Source organism: Athene cunicularia (genome assembly GCF_003259725.1).
Source record: "Athene cunicularia isolate RWA chromosome 21 unlocalized genomic scaffold, athCun1 chr21_part1, whole genome shotgun sequence".
Lineage (NCBI taxonomy): Eukaryota > Metazoa > Chordata > Aves > Strigiformes > Strigidae > Athene > Athene cunicularia.
The window spans coordinates 2,254,121-2,268,235 of record NW_020799127.1 but is presented as its reverse complement, the minus strand read 5'-3'; the positions used below and the strand labels follow the sequence as shown (position 1 = coordinate 2,268,235).

The window sequence follows — 14,115 nt, the reverse complement described above, 5'->3', positions numbered from 1 at the left end:
GACCGACGTAATGAAGGAATCGACTCCCTCCACATGACTGCTACCGGCGTGCCACAGAAGCACACCGCAGACTAAGAAGGCAAAATAAAAATCACCAGGTAGGATTCTCCCGTGAGGTGTTTCAGGTCCCATTTATCAGGTCAAATAAACATTTGTTAGTACTGCTTCTCAGGTCAAATAAACATAATTTAGCAGCCATAAAGCTGTGTCTGAGCATGATCTACTTAGAGTTTTATTTACCACAAGCACAACTGCCTCTTCAACCTCAGTGAAAAAAATTCCCTGTTGCACCAGACAACGTGTAAATCTGAAGGTGACTGCCCACTGACAGCAGCTCTCTGCTTTGCTCACACCTACACTAGGTGACAGTGGAGACAAGAAGGGGCTTCACATCAAGACAATCTTTAAGTCGCTTTGCTTTAAGTTCCTCTTGTCCAGAGACACAACAATCTGAAATGCAGCTTGAGCACAGGAAGAAGCTCACGGGACTATTAGCAGCACCTTCTCGGATGTTTTGAATATTATTGCACTCAAAGCCTTACGGCAAGTGAGGATTTTACCCTGAAATAACACGACTGCTCTAATATATCCACTTCCTGTCATAAACAAGTCTATCAGAGACATTCCATAAAACACATTTTCTTATGCAAACATACTAAAAGCAAAACAAAATGAGTATATACACTGACTGCAAATGATTAATGAAACAGTCATTAGCCTAAATAGCATTAAAGGGCTATAGGCAATTCAGTGAGGTACAACCTGCATGCAAGCCAATGAACATCACTTGTGACACCGAGGACAAAACTGAGGCAAAATTAGGGCAGGTCCTTTGACACTTGCTGGAAAATTTCATCAATGGAGAACAAAAATGAACAGACATTTTTAACCCAAGGCAACCGATAAAAGTTGGGCGGAGAGAGAAAGACCACACACTGCCTGAACTGCCCTGCTGAAAACACAGCCCAGGAATTGCATGGTTGCAGCCTCCTGAGCCCCCACACTAGATGACGCTTCCTCCCCTGGGGTCTCTGATCCACGTGGCAGCAAACCACAGCCCCGGGGAAGCGTGAGGAGCTCCCCGAAGCACAACGCACCCTGCTTCCACCTCCCTCGAGCGAGTTCTCCTCGCTGCTGACGTGCATCTATAACAAAACAACCACACCTCGCCACCAGCTCAGAGTTTCCAGCATGTGCAGTCAGAAGGCCAGAAAAAGTCATTACCACACACTGCTAGAAGACCGAGCAAACAGAGATGGAGGCATGGATTCATCCCACCTAGTTTTTAACTGAAATATTGAAGTTAGGAGTGTATTTGCCCCTGCTGGTATCTGCTCCAGCTTCCCAACATCTGCAAGCCACTTTCATACTGTTGTAATGATGAAGAATCTGTAAATTTTATCACATTTTCATTTTGGACATGGGTACTGACAGACTAAACTTTGAAAGCATTGTAAAAATGGCAGGCTGTCTTCTGTTTTCCAGATCTTTTCTTTTTAACATTAACTTACTAATAAAGAGGTATGTAAAATGCAATAGAAAATTCTCCTGGTTTTAAGCATAAATGGGTATTGCAGTTCACCAGCCCACTTGCAGACATTCTTACACTTCATCTAGGAGTTCCACTTGTGCAAGATCTTCAGGCTCCTCAACTTTGCAGTCACCCAAAAGTCCATCAAACATTGCTGCATGCCATGTCAGCAGAAATACAGCAGAAATACACTTTTATGAAGTTTGCTTACAACAAACCTACTATTTCTCAGCAAAGAAGAACAAGCTCTTCTCACCTCATCCCTCCCATCAGCGAGTTCATGAGATTAGAGTCTTCCTGAACTCCCTGCTCTCCTAAACTGCAGTTGTTTCATTTCTTTCTGCTGCTGTTCTGTGGGAGGGAGGGGCTGGTACACGGTAGCACAGACAGCTTCAGCATGTGGGTGCACTTGAGGCTACTGACTCGGTACGGTGAGTCTTCTACTGGTAATGCTGACCTAGTCCAGCTTTCTGGGATTAGTGACCCACCCTTCCTTCCTTCCTTCCACAGGGTTCGTACTGAGACACCACCTGTAGTTTACCCCTCAGATAAAAAGGTAGAAAAAAATTATAGAAACTCAGGGATTTTCTTCAGACATTTTTTTTCAGATGAGATGAATATCCATAAAACCATGAGACTGAAGGGCATGAGGTTGGCCTGGGAATGTCAAGAAAAAGAAGATGGTCTTACCACAACACTAACCTTGCTTTTCATTGCCAGATCTCTCTCAAGGACTCTGTGAGACCCTGTGTGACTGTAAGTCATGCTTCAGTTTGCACCTGAAGCCCTCTGATGACCAAAACCAACAGGGATGCTCCTAGTGTAAAAGAGCTGATAATAATCAGACATTCAACCCTCAACATTAATCATCTCAATCTCATTCTCTGTGCTGTAGGGTAACAGCTCTAGGGTAATGAGTATTGCTAAAGCAAGAGCAGACTTCCTACCCAGAGCCCTCTGGGTGATTGGTGATACTTAGGCTCTAATTAAAGCACTGCATTCAGTACAACAATATTAATATTAAATAATTGCTCTGAATCTGTCACTGTCCAGAAAAGCAGTGTTTAGAGACCAATGAAATTGTTTTCAGCAAATAAAGCACTAATTTAGTAATAATGGTAGTGCCTGGCTATCCCAGTGCATGAAGCTGCAGTCTGCTAATGCCACGGGGTCTGCTTCCGGACGGGAATTGCTCAGTGAGATTATCAACCGTTGTAAAATGTCTTGGCCACAAAATTAATAATTAACTCAGGTCTCCATCCCATAAAAACCCATATTGTAAGAGCACAACACATTTAAAGCTATCCTGCATACAACAGGACTAAAGCAACACATAAAAGGAGCCAGAAACCCAGAAAATCCTTCAGCTAAGGGAAGACAAACTACACCGAGGTTTATCTCCATGGAGAAATCCCCTGACAAGCTAAACAGTAAGAATGGATCGACAGCTCCTGGAGTACCAGAGGCTGGAAAGGACAGTCCTGCACCCACTGCAGAAGGTGCTGCAGAAATGAGCAGAGCAGGACCCCCAACAGAAAACACTGCAGATACGAAGAGACTGGGAGTCACTGAAGAATGTGTTAAAGAAATGGAGAGACCTTCAGGCACAGAGCGAGACAGTCCTGCTGCCTTTAAACCAGCGATTTCAGACAGAGGCTGTCCAAACTCAAAGCCTCTCGTTGTGCTAACAAATGCAAACTCTGCCGAAGTGTGCAGTTTTGAAATGAAGCACCAGTGCTCAATTGCAACATCTTTCGATATGGACTGCCTAGTCTGCTTCAACAAGTACAACATCTACAGAGTACCAAAGCTCCTGGAGTGCCAGCATGCCTTCTGCGCCGTCTGCCTCAAGCTCATCCTCAGGAAAGAAGAGAGTAACTGGATAATCACCTGCCCCCTGTGCAGAAAAGCCACTTTTGTGTCAGGAGGACTCATCCGCACGCTTCAAAATAAAGAAGACTTCATGGCGCACTTGGAAAACCCCGATTCAAGTCCTGAGGTACACATCTCTGCCATAAGCAATAGCTGGTCTCAGACCAGCCAAGACGCTTTACGCAGAGATGAAAATGTTCCAGCAGACAACAGACTGGCTATCCAGAGACTCGTGCTACTCCTGCTGCTTGTGGTGATTCTCACTATCCTCATCCTCCCCTTTATATATTCTGGGCTGGTAAAATGGGTTATTTGTCTCATGCTTACTTTGGGGTTGGTCATGTGTATGGTGCTTTGCTGCGCTCCTAAATTCTCCTGGAGGTGTAACAGGGACTCGCTCACCTCCTGCCGCAAGGAGAGCCACATCACAGCTATTGCCTGAAACAATTAATGTGCGTTGCCGAGAGATAATGGACTGGTCCTGCAGGCAAAGCTGCATGTTAGGCACGCTAGTCAGTTGGTGGACTTTGAAAGCAATCATTCATGTAATAAATTCAACAGGTGGCTGAACTGGCTCAACAGCGATGCACAGCATTGTTAAATTTCATTACTGGAAACATAGTCAAATATTTATATGTTGATATTTATGAGATAAAAATTATAGGTTTTCCTCACAATTTTTATCTCAATCATTTCGTTGTTTTGCTTGTGTCATTTTGCTCTTGCTCCTGTCATCTCCTGATGAGCACTGCAGAACACTGTCTAAAATACCTGAGAGATGATGTCCTCTGAAAATCCCTGGCTGTGGCTGCATTTTCCCACCTCTGAACACACATACACTTTCTTGTGACAAATTGGGGAAATAAGACTGCTAAATCAGGGACTGGGTGCCTAGCCTCCACATAGTAGTTTCCACGAGTAGTTTTAGCCCAGATTATCACTTTAATCCTAAAGGTGGACTGGGAAAAGTGTATGCCAGTTGGTGCCATCTGATTCACACCCCACTAGAGAGGGAGAAGCAATCTCAACACTCCTAATTGTGAGCCTGTGGCTTGCAAAGGGCAAGGCTCTCAAAGGCTCATGACACTCCAAATTCTCCATGTTATTTAGCACAGAAATAGTTCCTCACACTCAACTCTGGCTATCTGCACTGCCTCTCTTCTTGCCCTCTGTACATGAAGTATGACATTGCCCGTGGAGATGCCCAAAATTCTCCTTCTAAACAGAAATCTGTCAATTCTTATGCTGTACCACATGCGATTATTTTTATATGGGATGTGTCCATTAAAGTTTAATAATGTTAATTACTCACTGGCTTCTGTGTCTCAATTCCTCACTGACAACTAATGTCAAAACATTTCACAGTTCCCTCACTGATGGGAACTACAGCTGAGAAGGCATATTAAGGAATCTGTACAACTGAGTTGGTGAGTAAAGCAAACCTTTACTTAAAAAAACATTTAGTTGCTAAGAAAATACCCTATAACCCAACTAAAATTAAATTGGAAAAAAAAATAGACTGCTTTTGTTAAGTTACATTTTCAAGAGTACCATGGATCTCAGTAGACCTTGGATCAGGCCTGTGGTAAATATTTGTGCTTGATAAGAATGGAAACTGATGTACTCCAGTTGCTCGGTATATAAATATACATAGTGTCTTACCAGCAGATAAAACAGATTAGACTAAGAGGGTAAGGAGCCATTGTCCTCCTAGAGTCTTGGAAAAAAACAGGTCTATTTTCTGCCTAAGAAGAACCCTGTTTCCCTTCAAGGGAAACAAATGCTTTGTTTCTTTTCATATATTTGGACAGCAACTGGCTTATTGCAGAGTACATATGTAGTAGCATTGCTAATAACCAACCAGCTTTTTCCTTGGGAAAAGGCAGGTAGTTTTAAATCCAAATATTTTACTGAACTGTTTTATTCCAGTTACAAAGGCCAGACTAGATATTCACCTGTCCTGAAAACAATTTCAGAAACTCTTGCCAAGTCTTTCAGCTCATACACAATTTTCCTGTGGAGTTCCCTTCACCAGCACTAGTGGGTGACTGGCACTGTAAAGGTTTCTAATAAATACATTAGTACTGGCCTGAATGTAGCATGCATGAATGCATCAGAGAAAGCTAGAAGGGTTAGAGGAAAACCATGTGCTAATTGCTACTGAACACTGATTTGATTCAAGCGACTAGATAGCAAGGAAGAAACAGACTGTCCTAAAGATAAGATGACAAAGACGAACTGGACTAGAGCCATAAAATAATCCAAATTTAAAAAAACAAAAGATAAAACTTTGGGAATTGTGCCTAAGAGGGGAAGAGACCAAACAAGATATTAATACCAAATAACACCAACTCCAGAAGGGTGTATAAGTCACACCCATTACTGGTTTGCCATCACCAGTCATGAAACGTGATGAAGATTTTAGGGGCAGTGTCCCTTGTCCTCCGTATCACTCACAGTGGAGCCTGGCCAGCCCACGTGGTCGTATCAGCACATGGTGTGAACAAACAAAATCAGAGAATGAATGTGAACAGGAAAAATCCGATCACCACCTATCACCCCGCCCTTCCAAAAGGGTGCGTTCAATTTTATTACACTAATTTCTACAGTGTCCAAAAAAATGACCAAGAGAAGAGGGCTTCCCTCAAGGAAGCACACACCAGCGTGAAGGAAGCAGGCATGCCGTGTGATGGCCAGTGCGAGACTGGCTCTGAAAGAGCCCCTGTGGATCCATGCAGTAAGATCACCCACCATGGAAGTCCAGGTTTCCACCCCCCTGCTTTGTATCAGCACCTTCCAAGCCTCCCTTCAGCAATTCAGCCTTTGTCTTCAGCCTTTGAGAGCTGCTACCAACCAGCTGATCCAGAGTTCGTGGATGTTGGTGGGAGGCATTAGGCCCTAGAGCCTGGTATCTTTGTAACACTTGATTCTCATCTGACAAGACAAAGCTTGATGACAATGCAAACCTTTGAAGCAGCAACTAAGTTTATGGAGAAAAGGCCAACAGACTTGTATTCCTATTCCAAAACAGAAAGGATTTGCTTAAGCCCAGTTTTAATTCATGACAGTCTTTTTGGCAAGAAAGTTTCAGCTCCACGCTACCTTGTCCTGCTGGCTCCCAATTTCACACAGTGATAAAGTAACATGCTGTAGCCTGAAAGAGAGAGGTTCATAATGAGAAACAGGCCCAGGCAGCAACATTCAGCTGTACCTGACATACATATCTGACATAAATATCGAGAACTATGCTTCACAAAGACAGAATCCCATTGAGACATTAAGAGCACAGTAAGACCCAACAGTGGTGTTTTAGGGTTATAGTCTGTACAGAGTCCTGGACCGGATACTTTAAAGGTGTCTTGTTCAACAATGCAAACACACAAACCAAATTTAATTCAAAACCATGCCTGTCCTTTTGTCGTGCTGTGCTCCCACTCTGCCCACAGGGCCCTTCCCAAAGCTACAGCTTTCCCTATCTCCACCCCTTTCCAGGCTGCTCATCAACAAACAGCAACACCATCGCCCACCACAGTCACTAGTTCCTTACATAAGAGACCGAGACAGGTACCTGAAAAACTGTGAGTGTAGGTGTTCTAAATTATTGTTAAATGTAGAAGTCTCACTTTATCTACAGAACTTTGAATTATCCATAATTGTGCTGGCTTTGATTACCATTAAACTACATAATAAGATCCCAAGTTTACAACATCTGGTAAACTCACTCCTAATTGTCATTCCACTCAGCTTATGTTTTGGTCCACTTTTAACAGCTCTTCTGCAAAATCACACAGATACAGGCAAAAATAAACGTGGAATAAATAACACTTTTCACACTTCCACATCACTCAGATTCTGTACAAAGAGAACGTTAGGTCCTTAAACACAGAACTGTCAAATCTACAAGAAACTAATTTGCAGATCTTGGTGTAAGAGCACAGATTTGTGTCCAAGTGACGACTCCTTGTTGTGAACCATTTGCAAGTTGTCCATTGTTGTGCAGTCACCTGAGTCACAGGTAAAGTATATGCCTTCTGCACCCTTACTGGGATCACCAGAACTCACCTTCTGAACTTCAGTGTCACATTTAACAACTATATGTCGATGCTGAAATACCACCAGATGTCTACATACTACACATGAGTACTTGTGCGAGTAAACTTGAAGTGGTCTAATATTAGTAGCAAGCAACCAGTACTAGGTATTTGGCCAAATCACAATCAGCTTTTAAACAAAGCTGGTACCCACATTTTTTTAAAAAACTGATTTATAAATGAGTCCCACATAGCACATTTTAAAGTATAAACTGGTTACCCCAGTAACTAGTTTTGCTTTCATAAAACGTGATTATACAGAAACACTGCTATCCTTCAGGAAGAAAAAACAGATTTCTCCAAAAATTACTATGCATTGGACTTGGGGTTCCAGCCTGAGACTGCTCTCAGAGCAAACACATTTCTTAAAACCCCAAGAGAACAGTGCAAAAGCCTTATCCTAGGGTAGCTGACCTAACTCCAGAGCCTTAGGATTTCTGCAAGGCCAGTTAACCACAGTAGAGCTGACTGTGCCAGTAACCTGCTCTCACGTATTTGCCTGATGAGTGCATACATACACACACACGCACATACTACAGCTTCTGTTCATACGGCTCCGGGATCCCACGCAGGAACACAGCACGAAGTGCGAGACGCCACTGAAGCTTTTATTTTCCTCAGGGTAACCCTCAAAGACACCAACCTGTGCTGCCTGGAGATGACAATGAAGTCTTGGGACAGCAACTTCACCAAACGCACATCCCTACCTCCCGCTGTAGCCGTCCCTCACAGAGGGAGGAGCTCTCACTGGGGGAAAAGGGCTTTAAAGGGAGCAAAAGGGCTGGTACCCAGATAAGCCTAAACCCTGCGTGAGCCACTAACGTGGCGGACAAGGCCCAAGACTGCAGATAAAGGTGGGCAGCAAGGAGAGCAGCCAAACCCACCTCGTGGTGGAGACGGAGCTACCACCAGCCCCGTGAAGGAGGCGGGTAAGGGCCCCCTCGCCGTGCCGCCCCCCTCAGCCCAGCGGCCCGCCCTCTACGCTCCGCAAGCTGCGCGCTTCGCTACGCCGATGGCGTAGTGGAGCAGAGGACCGCCCAGCGCAGCCCACCTGCCGTACGCGAGTTGCGTAGTGGCGGCGGGAAGGGCGGGCAGGCCCGGGCCGGGCAGGAAGGGGCAGCGCCTTCTCTGAAGTTGATGTCTCATTAACATTTGAGGGTCTCAGAGGTTAATGTGTCAGCAATTTGGTCACTTTTGTCATAGTTTAAGGCAAACGCGATGCCAGCATCTTTAATTCTTCCAGCAGTAGGGAGTGTGTGTGTATTGTAGAGCTCTAGATCCACAAAAGGATTATCTTTCCGCTTTTCAAATAGGGTTGTGGGATCTGCTATATAAAATACATCATCTCTCAAGAAAACAAAGGGCTCTGTGTGAAAAGTGAGTGCTGGAAGTGATAAAAAATTTCTCTTTCAAGTGACAGTTCAGACTATAGCAATGGTATTGATTGCTGAATCACACTGGGACAGAGATGTGAATTCTAGTGCCACAACCTGTAAATAACTTTCTGGATATATTTCTTGCTCTCAATTCCCTCATCATGGATTTAGTGGCAAAACTTGGCGCAGGTTTTCTTTACTAAATCACATGTTGCCATTTTTTTATGCTGCGTGTCTGCAAATCCAAGCCCATTTTTTCCTAGGTATTTATGAAGAAATAGATATCTGTGCTGAGGGACACACATTGAGCGGACTGACTAGAGCATCTTCAGAGTAAAGAAAAATATTTAGAAAACTTATCTCTGAGTATTCTAGGTGCTCAGCATCATAAATTATTTGTTGTGTCATGACAATAAAGTTGCATGCAAGAAGCCACTGTGGTGTCACTCCATAACTGATCATGTCTTTTATATTATTGGGAAACAAGGTTAAATAGTTGTAATGTTTCTGGGTCCTTCTTAACTGCTTCACTTTTCATATGAGCCTGTGTTAACAAATCAATAAATCTGTCACAGCAGGGAAGGGGATTTTATTTTCAATGCTATCTCCTGTAATAAGCTAATAAATCTGTGTCTGGAGGTGAGTAGACATGCCAAGTAATTGCAAAGTTATTGAAACTTTAAGCGTTAGATTATTTCTGGGCAAACTGCTCTATAAGTCTGTATGTTTTAGAGAGCCTAGCGAGTGATGTGAAATGGATTTTGGGGGTCCAAACGAAGGCTTTGGAGCACCTGAGGTAATAAAACAATCTTGGGATTTTGTAAGAAAGTCGTGGAAAGCGTGGAGACACGTCTTGTGCCACCTTCAGCTGTGATTCAGCAAGCACAAGGGGCTGCCTGTTGAGGTTTGTACCGGAGCAGCCCGGCCGGGGCTGGGATTGATCCCAGGCACCCGCTCTCCCCAGGGAAGCGTCATCTGGCCCTTCCCTTCTCTGGTTGGTACAGAAATAGCAGTTTATTCCTGTGGACTTTGTGCTCCCATGTTGCTGGAATGTGATGTTTCCATGGAAATGCACTGAGACGCCTCGGACCCGTGTGCTCAAGCCACGGACGGTATCGGGAGGTACATGTTGTGGGGGTCTGAGCTCTCCCAGAGGGAGAGAGCTGTGAGTTACGATAACCATTGGCCCCTGAGTGATGAATTTTCCTTGTATTTATACATCAGCAGTTAAATAACGCAAGCCTTGAGAAATACAAATCGCTTCAAATAAATTTCTGAGTGGGAAGGCAAGACAGACACCATTCCTGGAAGACCATGACAGGCAGCATGCAGATAATAAAGTCTCTAAAAAGAGCTGCTCCTGTGCTGCATTTCTTTCTTCTAGGACTCTAAAATAATCCCATAAATGGTGTTTGGATCCTATAAGATTCAGTATTTGATTAAATACTCTACGACGAGTTGCAGTGTCACAGACTCCTAATTCCTATTTAGTCTCTTTCCTTCTACAGGGTTCAGAAGAAAAGAAACATTTAAATAGGAAGTTTATGCTGAAATAGGTGATTTGGGCCCCTTTGAAAACGATTGAGTCGTAATGAAGTCAGTAGAAATTTCAGTTGAGGTAAGCGAGCTTTGGAGCAGATTGTCACCCATGTTGAACTGTGAAATGAGCTGTTGTCACATCTGCCTGATTTCAGTCATCTAGGTTCGCCGCTTGTATCATCAGGGGGGCTCCCAGGGAGCAGTTTTAAGCCATTCACTTGGAGGCGTGCACGTCTGCACTCTAAAAAATAATATTTTGGCCCAGCTCAAGGTCTGGTGTGGTGCAAAGATCTTTTATGGAAGAAGCAGGGGCAGGTTGTGTAGAGAAGGGAATGTTACAAGCAAAGCATAGCAATGTCCATGGGACACATTAAAAGTCCTCATCAGAGGCTGCAGCTGGACTCAACTTTCTTAACGCCATCAGCAAAATGAACAGAGGAGCAATTTGGGTTGAGGATGAGAGAGGCAAATTATTTCCCAGGCAGCTGTACTGGTCCCTGCACCAGGTGCTAAGCTTTTATTTTACATGTTATTTTTGCAGTAAACATGTGAATGATATGCCTGAATGGAGCTCAGTCTCTTTGCGTCTTGAAAAGGACTTCTCCTTTTGCCATGTGAAGTAGTCGGCTCATTTTGTGCAAAACTTTTGAGAACTGGTGAGCAGAAATTCTCCTGTTGTCTTCTTTGGTCACAGCACCATGTTGTGGGGGGATACACAAGCTGGACCTTGACAGGCTTGACAATACTGGCAGCAAGTTTGTCTGCTTGCTTCCTGGTTTCCAACTGTTTGTGGTTTATTTTTTTCTACTGCTTTTTCCTCTTTGAATTTGCAGGTAAAAATGGCTGCAGAAGAGAAATGGAAAGGCTGTGCTTCGAAACAGGATAATGTGGCTGAACAGGCAGGTGGAATGGAACCGTGTGTGCTTCTGGGCCAGCGGCTGGGTGAACCGGGAAGATTTGCTTATGCGGCACTTTGTGGGATATCCCTGGCGTGGCTGTTCCCTGAAAAAGAGCAAAGGTACTACACGGGGTAGCAAGGGGTGAGCAAAGGAGGTGGCTTTTGGGTAGCAGCTTGGATGGAGGCGGTATCAAACTCTGGGGTCTTCTGAGGTTAGGGGAGTGGAAGATCCTTTTGATGTTCAGTGTTTTCTTAATTGTATTGACTTTCTCTCTGACACCTTTAAGACTTTTATACTTCAGCACAAACTGCATCCCTTTATACTGCAGACTTCAAAGCATGTACTGAAGAAAGGTCTAGCTCCATTCAGATTGCTTGCTTGTTTGTTTAGCCAACTTGTGTAGCCACTCAACTTCTGCTGACTTCTTATGAGGCTTTGATTTTTTGTGTGAACAGCAACAGATCAACATCTGAAAGCAGGAATCACTCAAAGTTTGCAAAATACCCAGAGCCTTAACTGCTACTGTTGCCTTACAGCTCCTTCAGGACAGAATTCATTGAGGCCTTTGTGAAATGGCTGGACCTGCCCGATGATGTCTTGCCTGCCATGACAGCATTTGCTAGTGGCTTAGGAGGTGAGGGCACAGAAACTTTTGCCCAGATTTTGCTGAAGGATCCTGTTTTGAAAGAAAATCCAGTTGTCATTACCCAAGTAAGTTCATATGCTCCCCTCACTCTTGTTTGCTTTTGCAAGAGATTTGTTATACCTGTCTGTCTGCAACTGAAGTTCTGTTTGTACAGTCAGGGAAGTAAAATCAATATTTCTGATATACATATATTTCTGAGTAGCTGTGTGGGTGACTGGCAGTCTCTCTATCCATTAACAGCTCGTGGAAGTGATGAACATGAGGCACAGTTACTGTCTGTTGAATTAATGTTTTGTGTCTTTGACACTTTTGCTCTACATAGCAGAGAACTGTCAAACTTTTTACTTTCACTGTATTATTGCAGTGGTTTTGATTCATATGTGCTGTCTGCAGATTTTGGTGAAACGCTGAACACAATAGACCTGATTTTCATTTGTTTAAAAGCCACATCATCATACCTATAATACAAAACACTTCTACGTACGTGCTCCAAATAGCACAATTTCCAGAGTCTTTTTTCCAGTGTCAGCTTTGGCTGGAAGGAAATAAGTTGTTGTGACTTTTATTTTTTTTCACTGAGAAGGTGAGACAGGGACAATTCCATAGTGATCTCATGTAAAAGCTGACATAAAGATAAAAGAGGTGAAGCATTTCGGTGGCGTTCACCTTTTGCTGCAGAGTCTTAGCTGGGGAGATATCTCCTCAGCCAGCCTCACCTTACGCTGTGCAGGGTGGAGAGCATGGTAGGCTGCTGCTGATGCCACACATAATGTGGCCACTGTCACCTTGTGCCCTGCAAGGATCCTGACGAGTCCTGCATGCAGACAGTACTCTGATATTGAGTAGTAGTTATAACACGCTCACCCGACAGACCAGCAGATGTGAGAACACACCTGTGTAAATAAAGATCTGATAGGAGCAAACTTTCTTGGTCATCGTGACCAGCTCCCTTTGTCTCAGCCATCTTTCATGTCTCCTAATCAGTCCATAAAAGGCTTCAGAGGACCTGCTCCAAACATGATACAGTGCCCAAAGTCCTGTAACAACATGAGTACAGCGACAGAGAATCTTAATTAATAAATTTGGACAGCTCTTCTAAAATAAGACCAGCTGTTTTGATGTTGTTTGTGCAAAATCAGTAAATCCATGCTCTGTTCTTTCTGCATTTAAATGGCTTAGTGTTTCCCAGGTTGTTTCCCTTGTCCTCTCTGCTTCAGGATGGATTCTCTAGATTTAGACGAGTCTTCCTGCATTGCTTCTGAGCTTATTAAGGGTGAGATTTTGGTTAAATTTAGCTTGTGCTTGCTCTGAGCTTATGTTGCATAAAGGGCTCCATGTGCTTTTACAAAAGTGGCTCTGGATCAGTGGGAGCAGCAGTATTTTGCTTTGAGCCAGAGAACTAAACCACTTATCACTTGGATTCAGGTGGATTACAGAAGCTGTAGATAACAATTCTTTGATTAGTTAAAAGCAAAGATCAGGAATTGCTATCATGCAATGCCACAACATCAGTACCTTATGCAGGCATGCCCACATAGGGCAAGGTGATTGATTTTGTCAAAGGAAAGATAGAATTAAAGACTTTTTGTAGAGGAAGGCAGCAGAGGTAAAGCACACTGGTATGTGGGAAACTTCAGCGTCTCGAGCCGAGATCAGCCCTTCTTACCTAAAAATAAACAAGCGATGGGACAAAGCTTTGTGAATTCTTCCTATGTTGCTGTACGGTGCTTTCAGCCTCTTTGCATTCAGCTGCCACTGACGCAACATTTATTGTTTATTTAACAAGTACACACTTCAGTTGCTCAGCGTGTTCAGTGGCAGGGTCCTCTTGGCACCAATGCCTGCATTTTTGAATGTCCTCCCATCTCAGAGGTGCTGACAGGATGATACATGAGGTCAGGAGATTAGAGGTGAACTCACCATTGACTCAATGAAAATGTGAGGATTATGGATTTTTATCTTTGTTTGCATTCATTGCGGATGACTAACACAGGCAAATGTTGGTTAACTGAATCCTTTAAGGACAGTAATCATAACACACAGACTGTGGGTGCAGCATGAGAAGGCAGTGCAACAAAAAGAGGTGAAGAAGTGATGAAAGGTGAGAAAATGTTGAAGGTTCTTATGAATTTTTTTTTTTGCTCTGCACATACTTAGAATG

At 43.6% G+C, this 14,115-nt stretch overlaps 3 protein-coding genes across 7 annotated transcripts in view; 2 read left to right on the top strand and 1 right to left on the bottom strand.

Annotated features, from left to right (window-relative positions):
• OTUD3 (OTU deubiquitinase 3) overlaps positions 1 to 12,933 on the bottom strand; it is a 24,411-nt gene extending 11,478 nt beyond the window's left edge. For 4 of the 5 annotated variants that reach the window (XR_003399874.1, XR_003399875.1, XM_026862829.1 and 1 more), the window contains exons 1-2: positions 12,819 to 12,933; positions 6,506 to 6,557 (exon numbers count right to left, since the gene is read on the bottom strand). Coding sequence is in view for 3 of the 5 variants with exons in the window: in XM_026862829.1 (XP_026718630.1) it covers positions 6,506 to 6,557; positions 12,819 to 12,918 (152 nt within the window). In the remaining 2 variants the exon portion in view is untranslated. Of the gene's footprint in view, positions 1 to 1,787; positions 1,893 to 6,505; positions 6,558 to 12,818 lie in introns of those variants that run through there. The other variant, XM_026862831.1, reaches the window with a different exon arrangement.
• RNF186 (ring finger protein 186) lies at positions 2,934 to 3,881 on the top strand. The gene has a single exon (XM_026862832.1). It carries the CDS (start codon positions 2,934 to 2,936, stop codon positions 3,843 to 3,845), a length of 912 nt encoding a protein of 303 aa, XP_026718633.1. The 3' UTR covers positions 3,846 to 3,881.
• The window catches only part of TMCO4 (transmembrane and coiled-coil domains 4), a 55,008-nt gene continuing 51,863 nt past the window's right edge, over positions 10,971 to 14,115 (top strand). Inside the window, exons 1-3 of the mRNA XM_026862827.1 lie at positions 10,971 to 11,065; positions 11,243 to 11,427; positions 11,845 to 12,019. Of these exons, the coding sequence (XP_026718628.1) occupies positions 11,249 to 11,427; positions 11,845 to 12,019 (354 nt within the window). The 5' untranslated portion in view covers positions 10,971 to 11,065; positions 11,243 to 11,248. The remainder of the gene's footprint in view (positions 11,066 to 11,242; positions 11,428 to 11,844; positions 12,020 to 14,115) is intronic.